Source organism: Myotis brandtii, unplaced genomic scaffold (assembly GCF_000412655.1).
Source record: "Myotis brandtii unplaced genomic scaffold, ASM41265v1 scaffold185, whole genome shotgun sequence".
Lineage (NCBI taxonomy): Eukaryota > Metazoa > Chordata > Mammalia > Chiroptera > Vespertilionidae > Myotis > Myotis brandtii.
Window position 1 is genome coordinate 3,834,544 of NW_005356870.1, and position 18,167 is coordinate 3,852,710.

Sequence of the window (18,167 nt, forward strand, 5' to 3'; positions counted from 1 at the left end):
GATTCAAACCAAGGTAGTAAACTGGGGAAATATGTTACTTGTATACAGCCAATAGAAAGCGAAAGTGTTAATCTTAAGAATCTCTTCTCATGCCCTGACCGGTTTGGCTCAGTGGATAGAGTGTCGGCCTGCGGACTGAAGGGTCCCGAGTTCGATTCTGGTCAAGGGCATGTACCTTGGTTGCGGGCACATCCCCAGTAGGAAGAATGCAAGGAGGCAGCTGATCGATGTTTCTCTCTCATCGATGTTTCTAACTCTCTATCCCTCTCCCTTCCTCTCTGTAAAAAATCAATAAAATATATTTTTTTAAAAAGAATCTCTTCTCCTGAATAAAAATTTCAAATATATTTATATTAAAATTTTGCAACTGTATATTTAAAATTGTTTTTATGTATATATATATGTTACACTTAATAGGACCACAAGATCTCATCCCGAAAGTGAAAGTAAAATAGGACCAAGTTCATCTAACAACCAGAGAAGAAACCGTGGATCTCCAAAAAAGGTTGAAATGCAAAGATCATTTCCTGGCTCACCTTTATCTTTAAAGAACTTAAAAGACACTGGCATGTTGAAGTCACAGGGAACAATAGAATTAACTAATATTTCATCTGCTACTTCAGAAGATTTCACTGGACAACAGGGAAGTGTAAATAGCATGAAGAAGAGAGATGTGAATTTTAGGGCTGCTAAAACAAAAAGTGATAAGAAAGAATGTTCTTTCGTATTACATGACCAAAAAAGTGTAGATGGCACCTTTTCAAAAGACCATGAAACACCTTCACAGAAATTACTTAGCAATTCCCCAGATCCCTCAGCCATAAAACCAGGGACTGATGCTGCTCTTCTGCCTAATGCATCAGGACCCTCAAAGTTCTGTTTTGCGAGGGGTATCCTTGCCAATTTAGAAATGAATGACACTGTTTCTGAACTTCAAGATAATGAAATATTAAATTCATCTATTACAAATTCTACAGTCACTGATTCTTCAGAACCTATATTTATCCAGGACAAAATACCTGTTCCACAAATACATAAAACACAACCTGCAAAAACTGAGTCAAAAGAAAAATATATGAAAGATACATTGAATCCCAGCACTGCACCTGTTGAAACATCTGAGAACATAAGCCTTAATGTCAATCAAACAGCAGAATACTCTTTTTCTGAACAGCAGAATAATGAAAATTCCAAAGTCCTAACTCAGAATGCTGCCAGATACCAGAATGAGCTTCCACAGTCTGCACGTACCCCAATATATAATTCTTCTGAACACTCATTTGGAACTTTAAATCCTTCCTATGCTTGGTGTGTTTATCATTACAGCAGCAGCAATGGCAGTTCCATTACCCAGACATACCAGGGCATAACATCATTTGAAGTACAGCCACTTCCTCCTGAGATGTTGACTGCAGTTTCAAATACTGTCCAAAATACACATTCTAATCTTTTGTATTCTCAATATTTTGGCTACTTTGCTGGGGGGCCACAAGCATGTAGCTTTGTGCCAGCAAATATGTATTTCCCATCTCAGATGCCTATTTCTTACACTGTTCAGCAGCCAGCTTTTTCACAGTTTGCTTCCTATCAACCATTACCACAAGCTGCAAACCCTTACCCTCCTAATTCAGGTGTGCTTCCACAAGTTCCTTGGACTTACGGTGAGTTTCACAAGTGTTAATGCTTCATTGAGTTTTCACTTTTATCTTTGTATATTTATAAAATGGAATTTACAACAAGTAGTGATACATAGCAGTCATTTTTCTGTGCAGATGTGTAGAATTGTTCCAATATCAGAGTTAAATTATGTTGTCAGGTGAAAATCTAGTTGCCAAATGATGGAAGACAGAGAATTGTTAATCTCATTAATATATTCTTCAACAAAACCCAATTTATAGGGTATCATTAAGAAGAGTGTAGTTGCCCTAACTGGTTTGACTCGGTGGATAGAACATCAGCCCGCAGACTCAAGGGTCCCAGGTTCGATTCTGATCAAGGGCATGTACCTTGGTTTCGGGCACATACCCAGTAGGGAGTGTGCAGGAGGCAGCTGATCAATGTTTCTAACTCTCTATCCCTCTCCCTTCCTCTCTGTAAAAAAAAATCAATAAAATATATATTTTTTAAAAGTATAGTTAATTCATATCATGAAATGTGATGTAACCATTAAAGGGCTTATTAAAGTTTTTAATGATAGTTTTTAGAACTGTGCCATATAAATTTACCTATATAATCAAAGAAATGCATATAAATTAAGTACACCAACATTTCAACTTGTCTGCCTCTGAGTGATAAAATTTGAGGTGTGTGGAAAGTGTTTTTCTGTATTTTTCCACTGGCAACATACATTATTTTAATAAATGGAGAAAAATAGACTAAAAAACCAAGGTGGAAAAAGAAACTTCAGTCAGATAAAGCAGGCTTTCTCTTTCTGTCTGTATTCTAATATACCATCTTGGCAGAAGTGAAAATAAAGTTAATTGAGATGTGTTGATAGAACAGTTTGGTAGTTTGCCACTAGAACTTGAAAAATGTTTTCTTAAATTCAATTCTATTTGTAAAATATGACTATAATATAGGTTTTTTAAATTAAATTGAAATATATATTTACCAGAGTTAAAGCAAAATTTTAAGACAATAATTCTGCAAAAATTAGTTATCCACTAACACCCAAATATTCTACCATTAGAGGTAAAATGTATTTTTAATAAAATTAATCTCTTAGTGTGTTAAACAGAGAAATGTAAGAGAATATCTTTTAAATTCAAAAGTTGTTTTTCAGTCCTGCATTTTCTTGTAAGCTAATAAGTAGAAAAAGCTAATTGAATTAATTCATTTCATTTGTCTGATTTGGACAAGTAGCAGCTATTACAATTCTATTTCTTTTTTAAAAAATATATTTTATTGATTTTTTACAGAGAGGAAGGGAGAGGGATAGAGAGTTAGAAACATCGATGAGAGAGAAACATCGATCAGCTGCCTCCTGCACACTCCCTACTGTGCATGTGCCTGCAACCAAGGTACATGCCCTTGACTGGAATTGAACCTGGGACCCTTGAGTCCGCAGGCCGACCCTCTATCCACTGAGCCAAACCGGTTTGGGCTACAATTCTATTTCTTATTAAGAAATCTGATCAGGACAGCATAGGGGATATTGTAAATACTGTAATAACTACTAGTATGTATGGTGACAGGTGGTTACTGGACTTACCATGATCACTTCATAAGGTATATACCAGTAAATTTCTTAGCATTATATTGTAAACCTGAAACTAATATAATATTGTATGTCAACTATAATTTAAAAGTAAATTTAAAAATAAAGAAAAAAGAAGCAACCCCTGACCTAAGGGAGTTTCACAAACAAACAGAAAAAGAAATTTGATCACTGGAGCACCTCCGCATTGGAGTTGACACCGGCACGTAACACCTATAGGATAAAATTCAAATTAGCTTGGAATGCAGGACCTTCACAGTCCTGGCTATACAGTATAGCCTCATCTCCTACCATTTCTACCTCTGAATGCAAGCTAGTATTGAACTCCTAACTGTTATCCCATGTGACATTTCCTCTTGTCCTCCCATAGTACTTTTTGTGTACACTTCTCACATGATTAGGCATGCAAGTGTTGTGTGGTGTTGCAATTATATATTTATCTTTCCCTTCCCTCTCTACCCCACCAAATGAATTGAAAAAGTACTGGCAATTTTTCACCAAAAAACAGAACCTGAAAAACACTCTGAAGGAGGGGAGAAAGAAACAGGAGTGGGGCTGGAAGAGTATATATCCTTTTTTAGCTAATTTGACACATTGCATATAATTGAATTTGATTGCTGCTGCTACTGCTGCTGTAATGATAAACACACCAAGCATGGATATGGCAAACCTATGAATTAAAGTAGACATCTTGAATGTAATTGTTTCATAAAGTTTCTCATAGTTTGAGCTTTCTTGTGTTCTTAATAATTAATCTGTTTGTGATGCTAAAAAAGGTATCTCTGGAATCAAGTCCAGCTTTGAGGCTCAAAATTTTTAATTGTTACCTCCTTGGTTATATTAGTCAAGTAAAAATAAATGATTATCTACTTATTATAGTATCCAAAAGTAACTCTAAAAATATTAGAAGGCAATGTAAGCACATCGTTTAGTTTGTATGAGTGCAGATAATGCCACACTTACAGAAACTACATATTTCTAAAGATATGAAAATCCCTGTGACCCATTTGCTGTTGTGTTTTGTTCGTAATATTTGAATTCAGCACCATAAATGGAACTAAAGGGAGGGACTAAGTGAGCCCTGTGTGCCAGACACATTACATCCTTTATTCCATTTAATTCTAAACAAGATACCTGAGAGAGATGTAGATACTATTCTTTTGCAGATGAAGAAATTTCTCCTTGGGGAGCCTTCAATCACTTTGTCAGGATCCCATCGCTAGTAAAGGGCAAATGTGAATTTGAACTTTGGCTTTAACTTAACTCATGTCTTTCCACCCACTATACTGTTATGTGCCATTTAGTCTGCATCATTAACTTATCTCAAATCTTTGTGGGTTTTTATCTTCCAGTTCCATGGCAGCAACAACAACCCTTTCAGCAAGGACTTTGAAACAGTCTTCTGTCTACTAAAATAAAGGAGATTTACAAGTTTTTCCAAGTGTATTGTACTTATATACTTTTATGTTAACATTTTAAATATATGTAAGTGTGGTAGGAAATATAAATCATATAGCCTTTATAAAATTGTTAAATGCAACATATGCAATGGGTAAAAATTCCTGATATCCAAAATACCAGAATTATTCCCATGCTATTATTTTAGTTAACACTGTACTAGGCTATTTTCACTACCCACCTAGCTATCAAAAACATTAACAATATTTTTTGAAATTTATTTTTTGAAATGTTGCTATACAGCTGTTACAATTATATAAAGATTTTCTTTGAGATTATGCTAATGGAATAAGGAGAGTTAAATATAACATTTACTATGGTTAAGGTTAAATAGTAGTAAAATCTTTAAGAATTTTGTTTCTGATATTTTTGGTACATTGTTTATGGTAATGTTATGCCATTTAACTTAGATTAAAATAGGATATTTTTTACTTGAGTTGGTTGTCAAAACAATAATTTTATAACTCAACATGTAATTTATAATTTTACTGTCTTATATGAAAAATTCCTTTAATTTCAATATTTTCTAAATTTTACTTATAAAATATAAGTGTTTTTATATTTTCAGTGTTTGTCTTTGAGAAGAGATTTCTAAAATTTGTTTGAAGCAGATTTATTATATTGAAATTCAGCACATTTTATACCTTTTTCCATAAGAGCACTTTTCACAATATTGTATCTTTCGTATTTGTATTTCATAATTTGAACAGTTTTTAATGATTTTGTAGCAAATAATAGGAAACAATGTCTTCAGTTTATGCCATTAGTTTAGTGGAATTTTAATAATATAAATAATGAAGCACAAGTACAAGTTTTGCTTTTTTTTCAACATTCCACAAAACTAAAAAATGCCTTAATAATTATTGTAGAACAACTGGGGCATAGTATAAAACTACTAGAGGCCTGGTGCACAGATTCGTGCACATTGAAAGGAAATTAATTAGAAGGTGGCCAGCGGGGCGAGATGGGCCGGACTCTCCCTGGAGCCAACCTCCTGTGGTCCCTTCCCGGCTGGCTGCACCTGGGTTTGTGGCTCAAAGGCATCTGTGGAGTAAGCGGGGTCCGTCCGGCAGGTGGGGTCCCTAAGCCTGGCCTGCGGGGATCAGGCCAAAACCGGCAGTCTGACATCCCCCGAGGGGTCTTGGAATGTAAGAGGACACACTGCAAAGTTGCTGTCTCTCGGCAGCTCCTGCATTGAGCGTCTGCCCCCGGTGGTCAGTGCACATCATACCTACCAGCCAGTCGGCCGGTCACTTAGCCTTTTGTATATATAGATGGTCTTTAGCAACCTCCCTGCTCACCACCAACTATTCCTGTTTTCTATAAGATCCCAGTCAGAAAGATTCCTCTCAGCTAGACAGACTTTTCTCAAATGCTAGTGAGCCCTAAAATATGGTAACAAATTTGCATTGGCTAATTCTAAACAGGTAGCTAACCTGTTTTCTGTCAAACTTTTTAAGTTAGCAAACTATGTTACGTATATAACAGGTCTCCAAAGAGAGAGTAATTTCAGCCATATTTATTGTAGAGTCATTTTTCACTTTAGAAGAAAACTAAGAACCCCCAGGATAAGCTGCTTTAGTCACATTAACCAAAGAGCATTGAATGCAGAATACTTAGGGTTCTTCTCTAACAAACATCTTTAAAAGAGGAAAGCCAAGCAAAGAACTACAATCTAGAGAAAGGAATTTGAAAAAAGACTATAGAATTAAAGCAGTGATTATCAAGGTAACATATTTTTTGTCCGTATAGTTGTTTTATTTGAAAATAGTCTGTAAAAAATCAGAACTCCTGAACAGGTATTAAAGCAGTAATATTAACTGTTATTCAAAAAATGACTTTGCCTCAGCCATTTGATTTATGTTTGGTTATAAAAAGAGGTTACACATTTATTATTAAAAATGTTTCTTTTAGTTAAATATTCTAAATAAGGATGCTTTAAACAACCTTCAGATTCTGTTGATACTGTATTTGTGATATTTTTATTTCTTGTTTGAATTTCTTCAAAAAAAATGGAAACAATCTTATCTGACTATTCAGTTATATTTAGAAATCTGTGCTTTGAAACAGAACATGAAAAAAATGTGTTTTTCTCTCAAGTATGTGTTTTGGTTCTAAATGTAAAAATAGAACAAATTAAAATTTGAGCTAGCATTATAAACAAAAAAATCTCTGGCTGTTTGTAAATATTATTGTTTTAGAACTTAAAAATTACCTGAATAAATTGAATTCAGGGTTTTTTGGGGTTTTTTTAGTTTCAGAGGGTTTTTTCTTTTTGTGTTTATTGAAGAATAAGCAAATATGTGGATGGTCCTTGTATACATACCTATTACATGAACAACAACCCACAAGAACTGACTTAGAGACTAAATAAACTACAGGAGCTCTCCTTCCACTCCAGCTGCTTTTGCCTTCATCTCCTCCTTCCTTCCCCCCTTATGTTTACAAACTTCATTACTGCCTGGAGTTTCATAGGACAAGCCAAAGTCCCTGACTTCAATGCAGTTCTTATTTCAGTCAAGAGACACGAGAAATAAACTAATGTAAGTAATTTATTTCACATCATGAATAGTGATATATAGCCAACAAAACAAAGTAGTAGATGATACATAAGCTGAGATGTTCAGAGAAGGCCTTTTTGGAGGAGGTAATCAATCTTTCATATTTGTATACTCTGCCTTCTGTTAATATGCATAATGTAAAATGCCTCTAAAACTGGAGTTTTGAATCTAGCAAAAACATAAGGCTATGCCCTCATTTTCCTAATAAGATTCCCCAAAGTGTTTTTGATAAAAAATATGTAAGCTTTTAGAAACACATATAAATGTTTAAATGCCAAGTGTATGTTATATTAAATATGTTTTAAGTTTTAACTCATTTTGTAGAACAATTTCAGTGTCCTCTCATACACCTTTAATATCAATATTTGTATATGACAGTTTACCAAAGCATATCATCATCACTTCTAAATCATTTGAAATATATGCTTTTAAAATCTGTATATACATTCAAAATTATATTTGATTCAGGGCATTTCAGGCTAATTTCTTCCCCAAAGACATTCCCTAAAGTAATAAGTTTTCCAAATAGAGTAAGGCTATATACTCTTTTGAATGGGGTAACTTACATTTAGGCATATTAAATCTTTTTCTACAGGCATAGTTTGATTTCAATTCATATAATAATATTTCTTGAGTCAAATTCATATAATATTTCAGCCAGTTTAAAGGATAAATCCTCAATGATTCATGCACCTTGAAAAACAGGATTGTGGAGGAAGAAATTATTTTTATAAAACATCTTTTTAAATTAGTTCTAATGAATACAATGACTGCAGATGCAGTTGCTAATGAAAAGAAACTGAGAAGGTAAGGGGTTGATTAGTAATGCAATGTGGAAAAAAGATTTAAAAGATTAATAAAGGAAAATTTTGTAAGGATATAAGTCCTTTTTATTTCTTGGGGTATAGTTCTGCTGTCTGCTTTATTATCTTATTTCTGAACTTATAACCATTGAAGAATCCCTCTGGGATTTGTTAGAAGTCTCCTTTGAACCATCCTGTAGAACAGTTTGTCTCAAAATACACTGCATTACAATTTGTTGTCACAGGAAACTGCATTTATCATCAGATTTGTAACTCATTTTATTTTTTTTATTTTTTATTTTTTATTGCTTAAAGTATTACAAAGGGTATTACATATATCTCCTTTTTTCCCCCACCCTTGACAATCCCCTGGCTTCCCCTACCCCCCAGTGTCTTATGTCCATTGGTTATGCTTATATGCATGCATATAAGTCCTTCAGTTGATCTCTTACCCACCCCTTCTGCCCCCCTACCCTCCCAGGCCTTCCCACTGCAGTTTGACAGTCTGTTTGAGGCAGCTCTGCCTCTGTATCTATTTTTGTTCAAAAGTTTATAATGGTCTTTATTATCCATGAATGAGTGAGATCATGTGGTATTTTTCCTTCATTGACTGGCTTATTTCACTTAGCATAATGCTCTCCAGTTCCATCCATGCCGTTGCAAATGGTAAGAGTTCCTTCTTTTTTACAGCAGCATAGTATTCCATCGTGTAGATGTACCACAGTTTTCTAATCCATTCATCTACTGATGGGCACTTAGGCTGTTTCCAAATCTTAGCTATGGTGAATTGTGCTGCTATGAACATAGGGGTGCATAGATCCTTTCTGATTGGTGTTTCTGGTTTCTTGGGATATATTCCTAGAAGTGGGATCACAGGGTCAAATGGGAGTTCCATGTTTTGTTTTTTGAGGAAACTCCATACTGTCTTCCATAGTGGCTGCACCAGTCTGCATTCCCACCAGCAGTGCACAAGTGTTCCTTTTTCTCCACATCCTCTCCAGCACTTGTCGTTTGTTGATTTGTTGATGATAGCCAGTCTGACAGGTGTGAGATGGTACCTCATTGTTGTTTTGATTTGCATCTCTCGGATGATTAGTGACTTTGAGCATGTTTTCATATGTCTCTTGGCTTTCTGAATGTCCTCTTTTGAAAGGTGTCTATTTAGATCCTTTGCCCATTTTTTGATTGGATTGTTTATCTTCCTTTTGTTAAGTTGTATGAGTTCCCTATAAATTTTGGAGATTAGGCCCTTATCAGATATGACGTTGGCAAATATGTTTTCCCACGCAGTGGGTTTTCTTGTTGTTTTGTTGATGGTTTCTTTTGCTGTGCAGAAGCTTTTTATTTTGATGTAGTCCCATTTGTTCATTTTCTCTTTAGTTTCAACTGCCCTAGGAGCTGTATCAGTGAAGAAATTGCTTTGGCATATGTCTGAGATTTTGTTGCCTTTGGATTCTTCTAGAATTTTTATGGTTTCCTGTCGTACATTTAAGTCCTTTATCCATTTTGAGTTTATTCTTGTGTATGGTGTAAGTTGGTGGTCTAGTTTCATTTTCTTGCATATATCTGTCCAATTTTCCCAACACCATTTATTGAAGAGACTACCTTGGCTCCATTGTATGTTCTTGCCTCCTTTGTCAAATATTAATTGAGCATATTGGTTCGGGCTAATTTCTGGACTCTCTATTCTATTCCACTGATCTATATATCTGTTCTTGTGCCAGTACCAGGCAGTTTTGAGAACAGTGGCTTTGTAATACAGCTTGATATCTGGCATTGAGATCCCACCTACTTTGTTCTTTCTCAGGATCGCTGCAGCTATTCGGGGTCTTTTTTTATTCCAGATGAATTTTTGGAGAGTTCGTTCTAGATCTTTGAAGTAGGCCATTGGTATTTTAATGGGAAGTGCGTTGAATTTATAGATTGCTTTGGGTAGTATGGACATTTTAATGATGTTGATTCTACCAATCCAAGAACATGGTATGTTCTTCCATCTCTTTATGTCTTCCTCTATCTCTTTTTTCAACGTCCTGTAGTTTTCTGAGTAGAGGTCTTTTACCTCTTTAGTTAAGTTTATTCCTAGGTAGCTTAATTTTTTTGGTGCGATGGTAAATGGGATTGTTTTTATAATCTCTCTTTCTGAAAGTTCACTATTGGTGTATAGAAATGCCTCAGATTTCTTGGGGTTAATTTTGTATCCTGCTACATTGCCAAATTCATGTATTAAGTCTAGTAGTTTTTTGATGGAGTCTCTAGGGTTTTGTATGTATAATATCATGTCGTCTGCAAATAAGGACAGTTTTACTTCCTCTTTTCCAATTTGGATGCCTTTTATTTCTTCTTCTTGTCTAATTGCAATGGCTAATACTTCCAGGACTATGTTAAAGAGGAGTGGCGAGAGTGGGCATCCCTGTCTTGTTCCTGTTCTTAGGGGAAATGGTGTTAGTTTTTGTCCATTGAGTATGATGTTGGCTGTGGGCCTGTCATATATGGCTTTTATTATGTTGAGGTATGATCCTTCTATTCCCACCTTGCTGAGAGTTTTTATCAAAAATGGGTGTTGGATTTTGTCGAATGCTTTTTCTGCATCAATTGATATGACCATGTGGTTTTTTTCTTTCAATTTGTTTATGTGATGTAATTTTGGCATCTATGTTCATGGGGGATATTGGCCTGTAATTCTCTTTCATTGTGTTGTCTTTACCTGGTTTTGGTATTAGGGTGATGCTGGCTTCATAGAATGAGCAGATTTGTAACTCATTTTAGTTTAAAATCTATTTTCCTTTATTGGGTATGAATAATTTAGATCTATGACAGAGTCATTTCTCTTTTTTTAATGTTAGAATCTGTTTTGAGAAAGCTGGTCTAGTCAATTTATTGTTTGGTTAATTAAAGATTGTATTTACATTTAGTCAGCAAGTATAGAACATCTGACTTGTGCTGAAAGTATGCTATTTGTGTGTGCATCAACCAAACTTGATATTATCCCCATAAAGGGGATAATATTATTTGCTTATTTTATAAATTCAATCATTCAGAAGGGTCTTTAAGATATTTTTGTACCTCAAGTCATCTTTGTGAACTTCATTTAATAGTTTCCCATATATTATTTGTTTGAAAAGAATATAAGATCTGTCTCATCTCTTTATACATGTTACTTGCATTTATTTGTTTTTGTTTTGTTAATCCTCACTCAAGGATATTTTTTCCACTGATTTTTTAGAAAGAGTGGAAGGGAGGGGGAGAGACAGACAGAAAAACATCAATGTGAGAGAGAGTTATCTATTGGTTGCCTCCCACACGCACCCCGACCAGCCCGGGATCAAGCCTGCAACCTGCGACCCTTCAGTCCCCAGGCCAACACTAACCACTGAGCAACTGGCTAGGGCTTACTTGCACGTTTAATTCCAAACATCATTTTGTGTACCTGATACATAATCCCTTCTTTTGAAATGTGAATGTGCAGAGAGCAATACAGTAATTTGAGATTTTTGCATGTTTGAGTAAGAAACAATTGTTCTATGTGCATACAAATTATTCTAGTTCTTTGGCTAAGATTATTTTAGTTACATTAAGAAGTGTGTGTATTATATTGGGAGTTATGCTAAATCAAGTAACTAATGACTCCTAATCCACTGATTCCCAGCCAAGGCGTTTTGAAACCATGCCTGAATATTAATGAAAACATCACTGTCCTCAAAATGGACTCTGTCTCCACTCATCTCTTCAAATGCTATACTGCTTATTGTGCTCTATATTATGAGAGTCAGGCTCTCTACCTTTCTTTCGTCCTTATTATTTTGAAAATGATCCCAAGACCACTTCTGTGACAATTTCCTAGAGCTACACCCACCCTCTTAACCTTTTCTCACCCCTCTTAACCTTGTTCACAGCTCGGCAATACAAAATAAAATAATGTTTCAATGATGCCACATTGAAAATGCCCACATAGGACCTGCTGAGTCAGCTATGTTACTTTTGGCTCTCCCACCAATTTTTCAAGGTAAAATAATAGGACAGACTAAAAGCTAATTTTCTTCCTCTGCTTTCTGGGTTCTTGATCCAGAAATGTACAATAATAAAAAGTTTCTCCATTGTAACCCTGATAATACCCATCAAAGGGCAAAGTAAAAATAATCTATGAGTGAATATCAGGAGGTTTCTTTTTGATGTAACCCTCAGACCTTATATAATTTTCACCATCTACCCTAATAATGGGCCTTCTAGCCAAAGGATCCAGGTTAAAATCACATGTCACAGTTCACTGGAAGGTCTTTAGTCTGGACTGTTCTCAGTCCTTTCTTCTTATACAGTTAATTTATACAGTGTTCCTTAGTTCAGGTTTGTGTGATGTCTCCTCATGATTGTATCTTTGGCTGGACCCCTTTTCACAGTGAACAAATATATACTAAGAGCTAATAAAACTAAAATGTAGAACCAGAAGTAGGAAATCATTTAAGACCCCCCAAAAAAAACACAGGAAGGAAAATAAAATGGATTTGACCATAAAAGTTCATATTCAAAAGAACTCCACAGAGAGATGACAGACTGAGAGAAGTTATTTACCACAAATAAAACTGGGGATTAACACGTAGAACATATGCCCTGAAATCAACAATGAAGAGAATATTGAGCATCCTATGATTTGAGTAGGCAAATCACAGAAAAGGAAGCCCAAATGGTCAAATGTATAATGAGATGTTCAAAATAACTAGTAAAGTGGAAATGCAAATTATAATAAAACTAGAGGCCCAGTGCATGAATTCGTGCACAGGTGGGATCCAGCTGGCCTGGCCCTGATCAGGGTGGATCAGGGCCGGGCCTGTGGGGAGGAGGAGATGGTGGGAAGTTGGCTGGCCTGTCTGCACCAGTCAGGGCAATCAGGGCCGGGTTGGCGGAGGGAGGGGCTGCGGGCAATTGGCTAGCAGGCCCCACCCCCTATTGGGATAGGGGGAGGGGATGAGGGGAAGATTCAGCTGGGGAGAGGGGCTGCGGGCTGATAGGGGTGGTGGAGGCCCATCAGGGGTGGGGCCGGCCAGGGGGAGGGGCTGCAGGAGGTTGACCAGCTGGCTGCATTCCCTATTGGGGTAGGGAAGGCGATCAGGGGCAGGACTGGCCAGGGGGAGGGACTACGGGCCAATTGGGGTGGAGCCAGCCAATCGGAGGCAGGGCCCCCCTGGGGAGAGGGGCTGTGAGAGGTTGGCCAGCCAGCCTCACCCCCTGAGCTGGCCGGTTCATTGGCCGCAGTGGGCGTCATAGTGACCAGTCGTTCCTGTTGTTACGGCATTCTGGTCACTGGCTTTTTATATATATAGATACCACTTTACATGGATCAGAACAACAATATTAGGGAAATGGATAAAATATAGTAGATCCATATAGTGTAATACAGTATATTAGAGTATTAAAGAAAAAAACCTCAGGCCCCCAAATGGCATCACTCGTACTGGAAGCACATGATACCAAACCTATATTTGCAGTTTCAGTTTTGGTCTAATTGCAATTTCAATATCTCCTAGAAATGGAATCTTAACCCTTCTAAAATTATCTGGTCAAACACCAGTAAGGTGATCTGTCACTGTGGGCCTTCTCCATCTCTGGTACAAAGAAGAAGCAATCTCCATTACAAAAACCCTTCCTGTTCTCTTCCCCCAAAGAAAAGGTGTCCTGGCCCAAAAATAATCATTTTTTTGTTAATGGCTCCCTTGCTCCACCCTTCTTCCTATAAAAATCTTCCATTCTGTACAACCCCTTGCAGTGCCCTTCTAGTTTCTATGTGGGATACGGCCCAATTCATCAATTGCTTAATAAAGCCAATTAGAGCTTTAAATATTCTTGGTTGAGTTTTTATTTTTATCAGAAGTTAGTTAGAAACTACTTAGAAATTTAGTTAGAAGCCAAATACTAAATACAGTACTGATCACCATTTAGTGAAATAAATTAGAAACAATGAAATATATAGCACAATACAAATAAATTTACATATGTGTGCATGAAACACATAATATATGTTTTACATGGATAATTTAAGAAAATACGCCAAATGAATTAGAGGATGCTTTTCAAGAGAGCAAAATGAGATTATATATTAAGGAGGACAGGGGAAACAGGATTTTTGGACAGACATGTTGATATTGTGCCTTTAAGTAAGAGAATTATATCTGTGCATTAGATCCAAAAGAAAGTGGGGAGTTAATTTCCATAGCAAACTATGAAAGGATATCCTGTATAATAAAAGCCTAATATGCTAAGTGTCCAGTCATCCGTTCAACCAATCAAAGTGTAATATGCTAATGATATGCTAAGGCTGCCCAACCATTCACTATGACATGCACTGACCACCAGGGGGCAGACTCTCCAACCGGTAGGTTAGCTTGCTGCTGGGGTGCAGCTGATCAGGACTGAGGGAGATGGGCCGGACATGCCCTGGAGTCCACCCGCGGTCCCTCCCCAGCTGTCCAACCTCCCAAGTCCCTCCCTGGCCCCAATTGTGCACTGGTGGGGTCCCTTGGCCTGGCCTGCACCCTCTTGTAATCCGGGACCCCTCCGGGGATGTCAGAGAGCTAGTTTTGGCCTGATCTCACAGGCCAGGCCGAGGGACCCCCTGGTGCACAAATTTGTGCACTGGGCCTCTACTAAAATATATCCATGCATTAAAACAATCATGTAACTATGGCATCTTTAATTTTTTAAAAAACTAGATATAGTTCTAACCAAGACTGTAATTGTCACAAGTTCAACTGTTAAAAGACACATCCCATGCCCTGGCTAGTGTGTCTCAGTTAGTTGGGCATCATTCCAGGTACCAAAGGTTGTTGGTTTGATTCCCAGTCAGGGCACATGCCCGGGTTTCAAATTCAATCCCTGGTAGGGGGTGTACAGGAGGCAGCCAATGGATATTTCGCTCTTACATCGGTTTTTCTCTCTCCCACTCCCTTCCCCTCTCTCTAAAAATCAATTTAAAAATCTTTTTAAAAAAGATACATCCCTGCTACAGACTTAGGATACTATTCATAATTAAGCTAGTCATAGTAATCTAATTTTGAGGAAAAATGAAAAAAGCAGAAATGCAAATTTAAAATACACTGAGATATCATTTCTCACCTATCATATTGGCATAATTTTACATTTGGCCATGTACTCTGTTGGAGAAGTTGTGGGAAAACAGGCACTCTCATACATTGTTTGTGGGAATGTTAAATTTTACAATGTCAGTAGAGCAGAAGTTGTCAATATCTACTGAAACTACATATGTCTTTACTCTCTGACCCAATACCCCTACTTCCAGGAATTTATCCTGATGACAAATCTTCAATATAAATATATAAATATATTATTTATATTTGCAAATTTTTGGAAATTACCTAAGGGCCCAAACATTTAGCTATAAGTGAGTAAATTATATTAGTAGAGAACTATGCAGTTGTAAACAGAATGAGGACAATCTATGAATCAATAAGGAGTGTTTTCTGTGAAATGTTTAACTGAAAAAAAAGAGTTCATATGTTACTTTTTACATATGATAGAAAAGGAAACATGCATATTTTTGCATAAAAGAACAGGAAAACAAAAAATCTAAGTTGGTTACAAAGAGTAGAGGATAAGGGAAATAATGACTTTTCTGAATTCACATTTTTTGATAAATTTTACTTTTGGAAGCTTGGGTAAAGTTCTACATATCAAGAAGAAAATTAAATTCATAAGGATGGGAGTAACTTAAGCTATATGCAAGCAGAAACATAATTAACTATTAAGTGAATACCATCATCACACACTGAACTGAAAGGTGGGGAGAAACCAAACTAAAGTAACCTGAACACAGTATTTTGGCTATAAACTCTCATTTTAAGGGGACTTGATTGAATCTAAAATGTCATTAATTGTAAGATGGAACTCAATGTCAGAGATGTCAAGCTGTGAAAAAAAAATGCTATCTTAGAATTAATGGAATATGATATGGGAAAATGCAAATTAGAATTAAGTCAATAATCCAGATAATTCAAGAGTATTAGAGTACATAACAAATGCTTCTTTGGGGTGTCAAGCTAAGGCGTATGTCAGGCTGAGGTTTATGATAAATAATATATAAAGCAGCGGTTCTCAACCTGTGGGTCGTGACCCCTTTGGCGGTCGAACGACCCTTTCACAAGGGTCGCCTAAGACCATCCTGCATATCAGATATTTACATTATGATTCATAACAGTAGCAACATTACAGTTATGAAGTAGCAACGAAAATAATTTTATGGTTGGGTCACAACATGAGGAACTGTATGTAAAGGGCCAGAAGGTTGAGAACCACTGATATAAAGGCATATGTACATTAGGGGGAATGGCAATTATTGTACATATGCCTTTATATATTACTAGAGGCCTGGTGCACAAAATTCATGCACTGGGGGGTCCCTCAGCCCGGTCTGTGCTCTCTCTCACAGTTCAGGACCCCTCGCTTCTTACGCCCGCCTGCTCACTGCTCCTTACTGCTCGGCTTGCTGCTCCTTAGCACTACCGCGGAGGCAGGAGAGGCTCCTGCTACCGCCGCTGCGCTTGCCAGCCATGAGCCTGGCTTCTGGCTTAGCGGCGCTCCCCCTGTGGGAGCGCACGGATGACCAGGGGGCAGCTTCTGTGTTGAGTGTCTGCCCCCTGGTGGTCAGTGTGCATCATAGCGATCGGCCATTCCACTGGTCGTTCCGCCGTTCGGTCGATTTGCATATTAAGGTTTTATTATATAGGATTTATCATAAACAGCCTTAAAATTATTGTCAGAATTGGTGTCAGTAGGACATACAGGTTGGAGAGCTACCAGGTTTCATTTCCCAGCTTCAACGGAGTGACCTTTGGCCAGTCACTTATCCTGTCTCCCTCAGTATCATATGATTCATTGGAACAATAATAATAGCACCTACTTCCTACCTAAGGTTGTAATGAAGGGAATAAGTGAGGTACTTGGAAAATACCATTCTCATTTTCATCCTGAGCTTTCCGGGTTTAGCTGAAATTCAGCCTCCTTTATAGATGGCCTCTTCAGCGACTGCAATTATCTGTCGCAATCCTACAGGTCCCCTTCTCTTCCCTACTGTTTCATCACCTTCTCATATTTTGTTCTTCAATTGGTTTGCTACCATTTATTTACAAGTCACTTGAGAGCAGGAGCTCTTCCAGTCTTATATCCCACCCTATGACCTATTTCTATTGATAGGAGTATTTACAGCTTTCCACACAGACCGTGGGCCGAATCTTTGTCCTCTGCCACGAAACAAAACAAATTCCTTGGAACTTTTTCCCTCTACTCCAGGCACCTTCAAGTTTCTGCCTAGAGAGAATGATCAGAATTCAGTCCAAACCCACCTTTATAAAGCTCTCTATAACCGTTGCCTAGGAGGGATAACATCTCGCTCCCAAATTGTACTCTTGCAGCCCCTGGTAAAACTTAATCTTCACAACCGGGAAAAGTAGGCCTTACTGAGCCCCTTTAGCAGATAAGGAATCCGAGACTCAGAGAGATTTGGTGATTGCCCAAGGCCCCGGCTGGGAAGTTGGCAAAGCCAAGATTGGTACCCTTGCCTTCCCATACAGTATGTTGCTTCCCTCTTGGGCTCCTCCCATAGAGGCAGTATGGTTGTTGGGCATCTGTTCTTCAAGGAATCTGACAGTTAGCACTGCCGAATTGATGAATATTTGAATGAACAGCTTATTAGAACACCGCGTAAACACTGCGGTAAACGCAGGGAAGAACGCTGGAGCTGGAAGGGACACGGGTTGATATCATGCAGAGCAATCACCAGGGGGATCTGAGATGTTAGGGCCCCACACAGCTAGTTCGTGGCAGAGGTAAGGCTAGAAAGAATTCATTTATCCACTCAATACATGTTGAATGCTTGCTCAGAGTGCTGGCCTGGGGAGGCAAATGTCTTGGAGGAAAGGCACCAGCTCCCCCAGTCCCTCTCCGGAGCGCCGAGGAAGCATGCGGGAGACTAAGGTGGGGACAAGGTTCCCAGAAAAAGGGATGCAAAGAAAGAACCAGGAGGGCTGGGGAGGGATAGAGAAGGGAAGAGGGAGGAAGCGGCGCGCTCCTCGGCCCTTTCGGCCCGTTTCTCCGCCGAGCCACACGGGGGCGCTGCATCCCTCC

General features: G+C 37.8%; 1 protein-coding gene across 1 annotated transcript in view; it reads left to right on the forward strand.

Moving 5' to 3' along the window:
• Positions 1–4,636, forward strand: part of TEX15 (testis expressed 15) — a 61,425-nt gene extending 56,789 nt beyond the window's left edge. The window contains exons 9-10 of the mRNA XM_014537930.1: positions 418–1,661; positions 4,570–4,636. Of these exons, the coding sequence (XP_014393416.1) occupies positions 418–1,661; positions 4,570–4,610 (1,285 nt within the window). The 3' untranslated portion in view covers positions 4,611–4,636. The remainder of the gene's footprint in view (positions 1–417; positions 1,662–4,569) is intronic.
• The last annotated feature ends 13,531 nt before the right edge of the window (positions 4,637–18,167 follow it).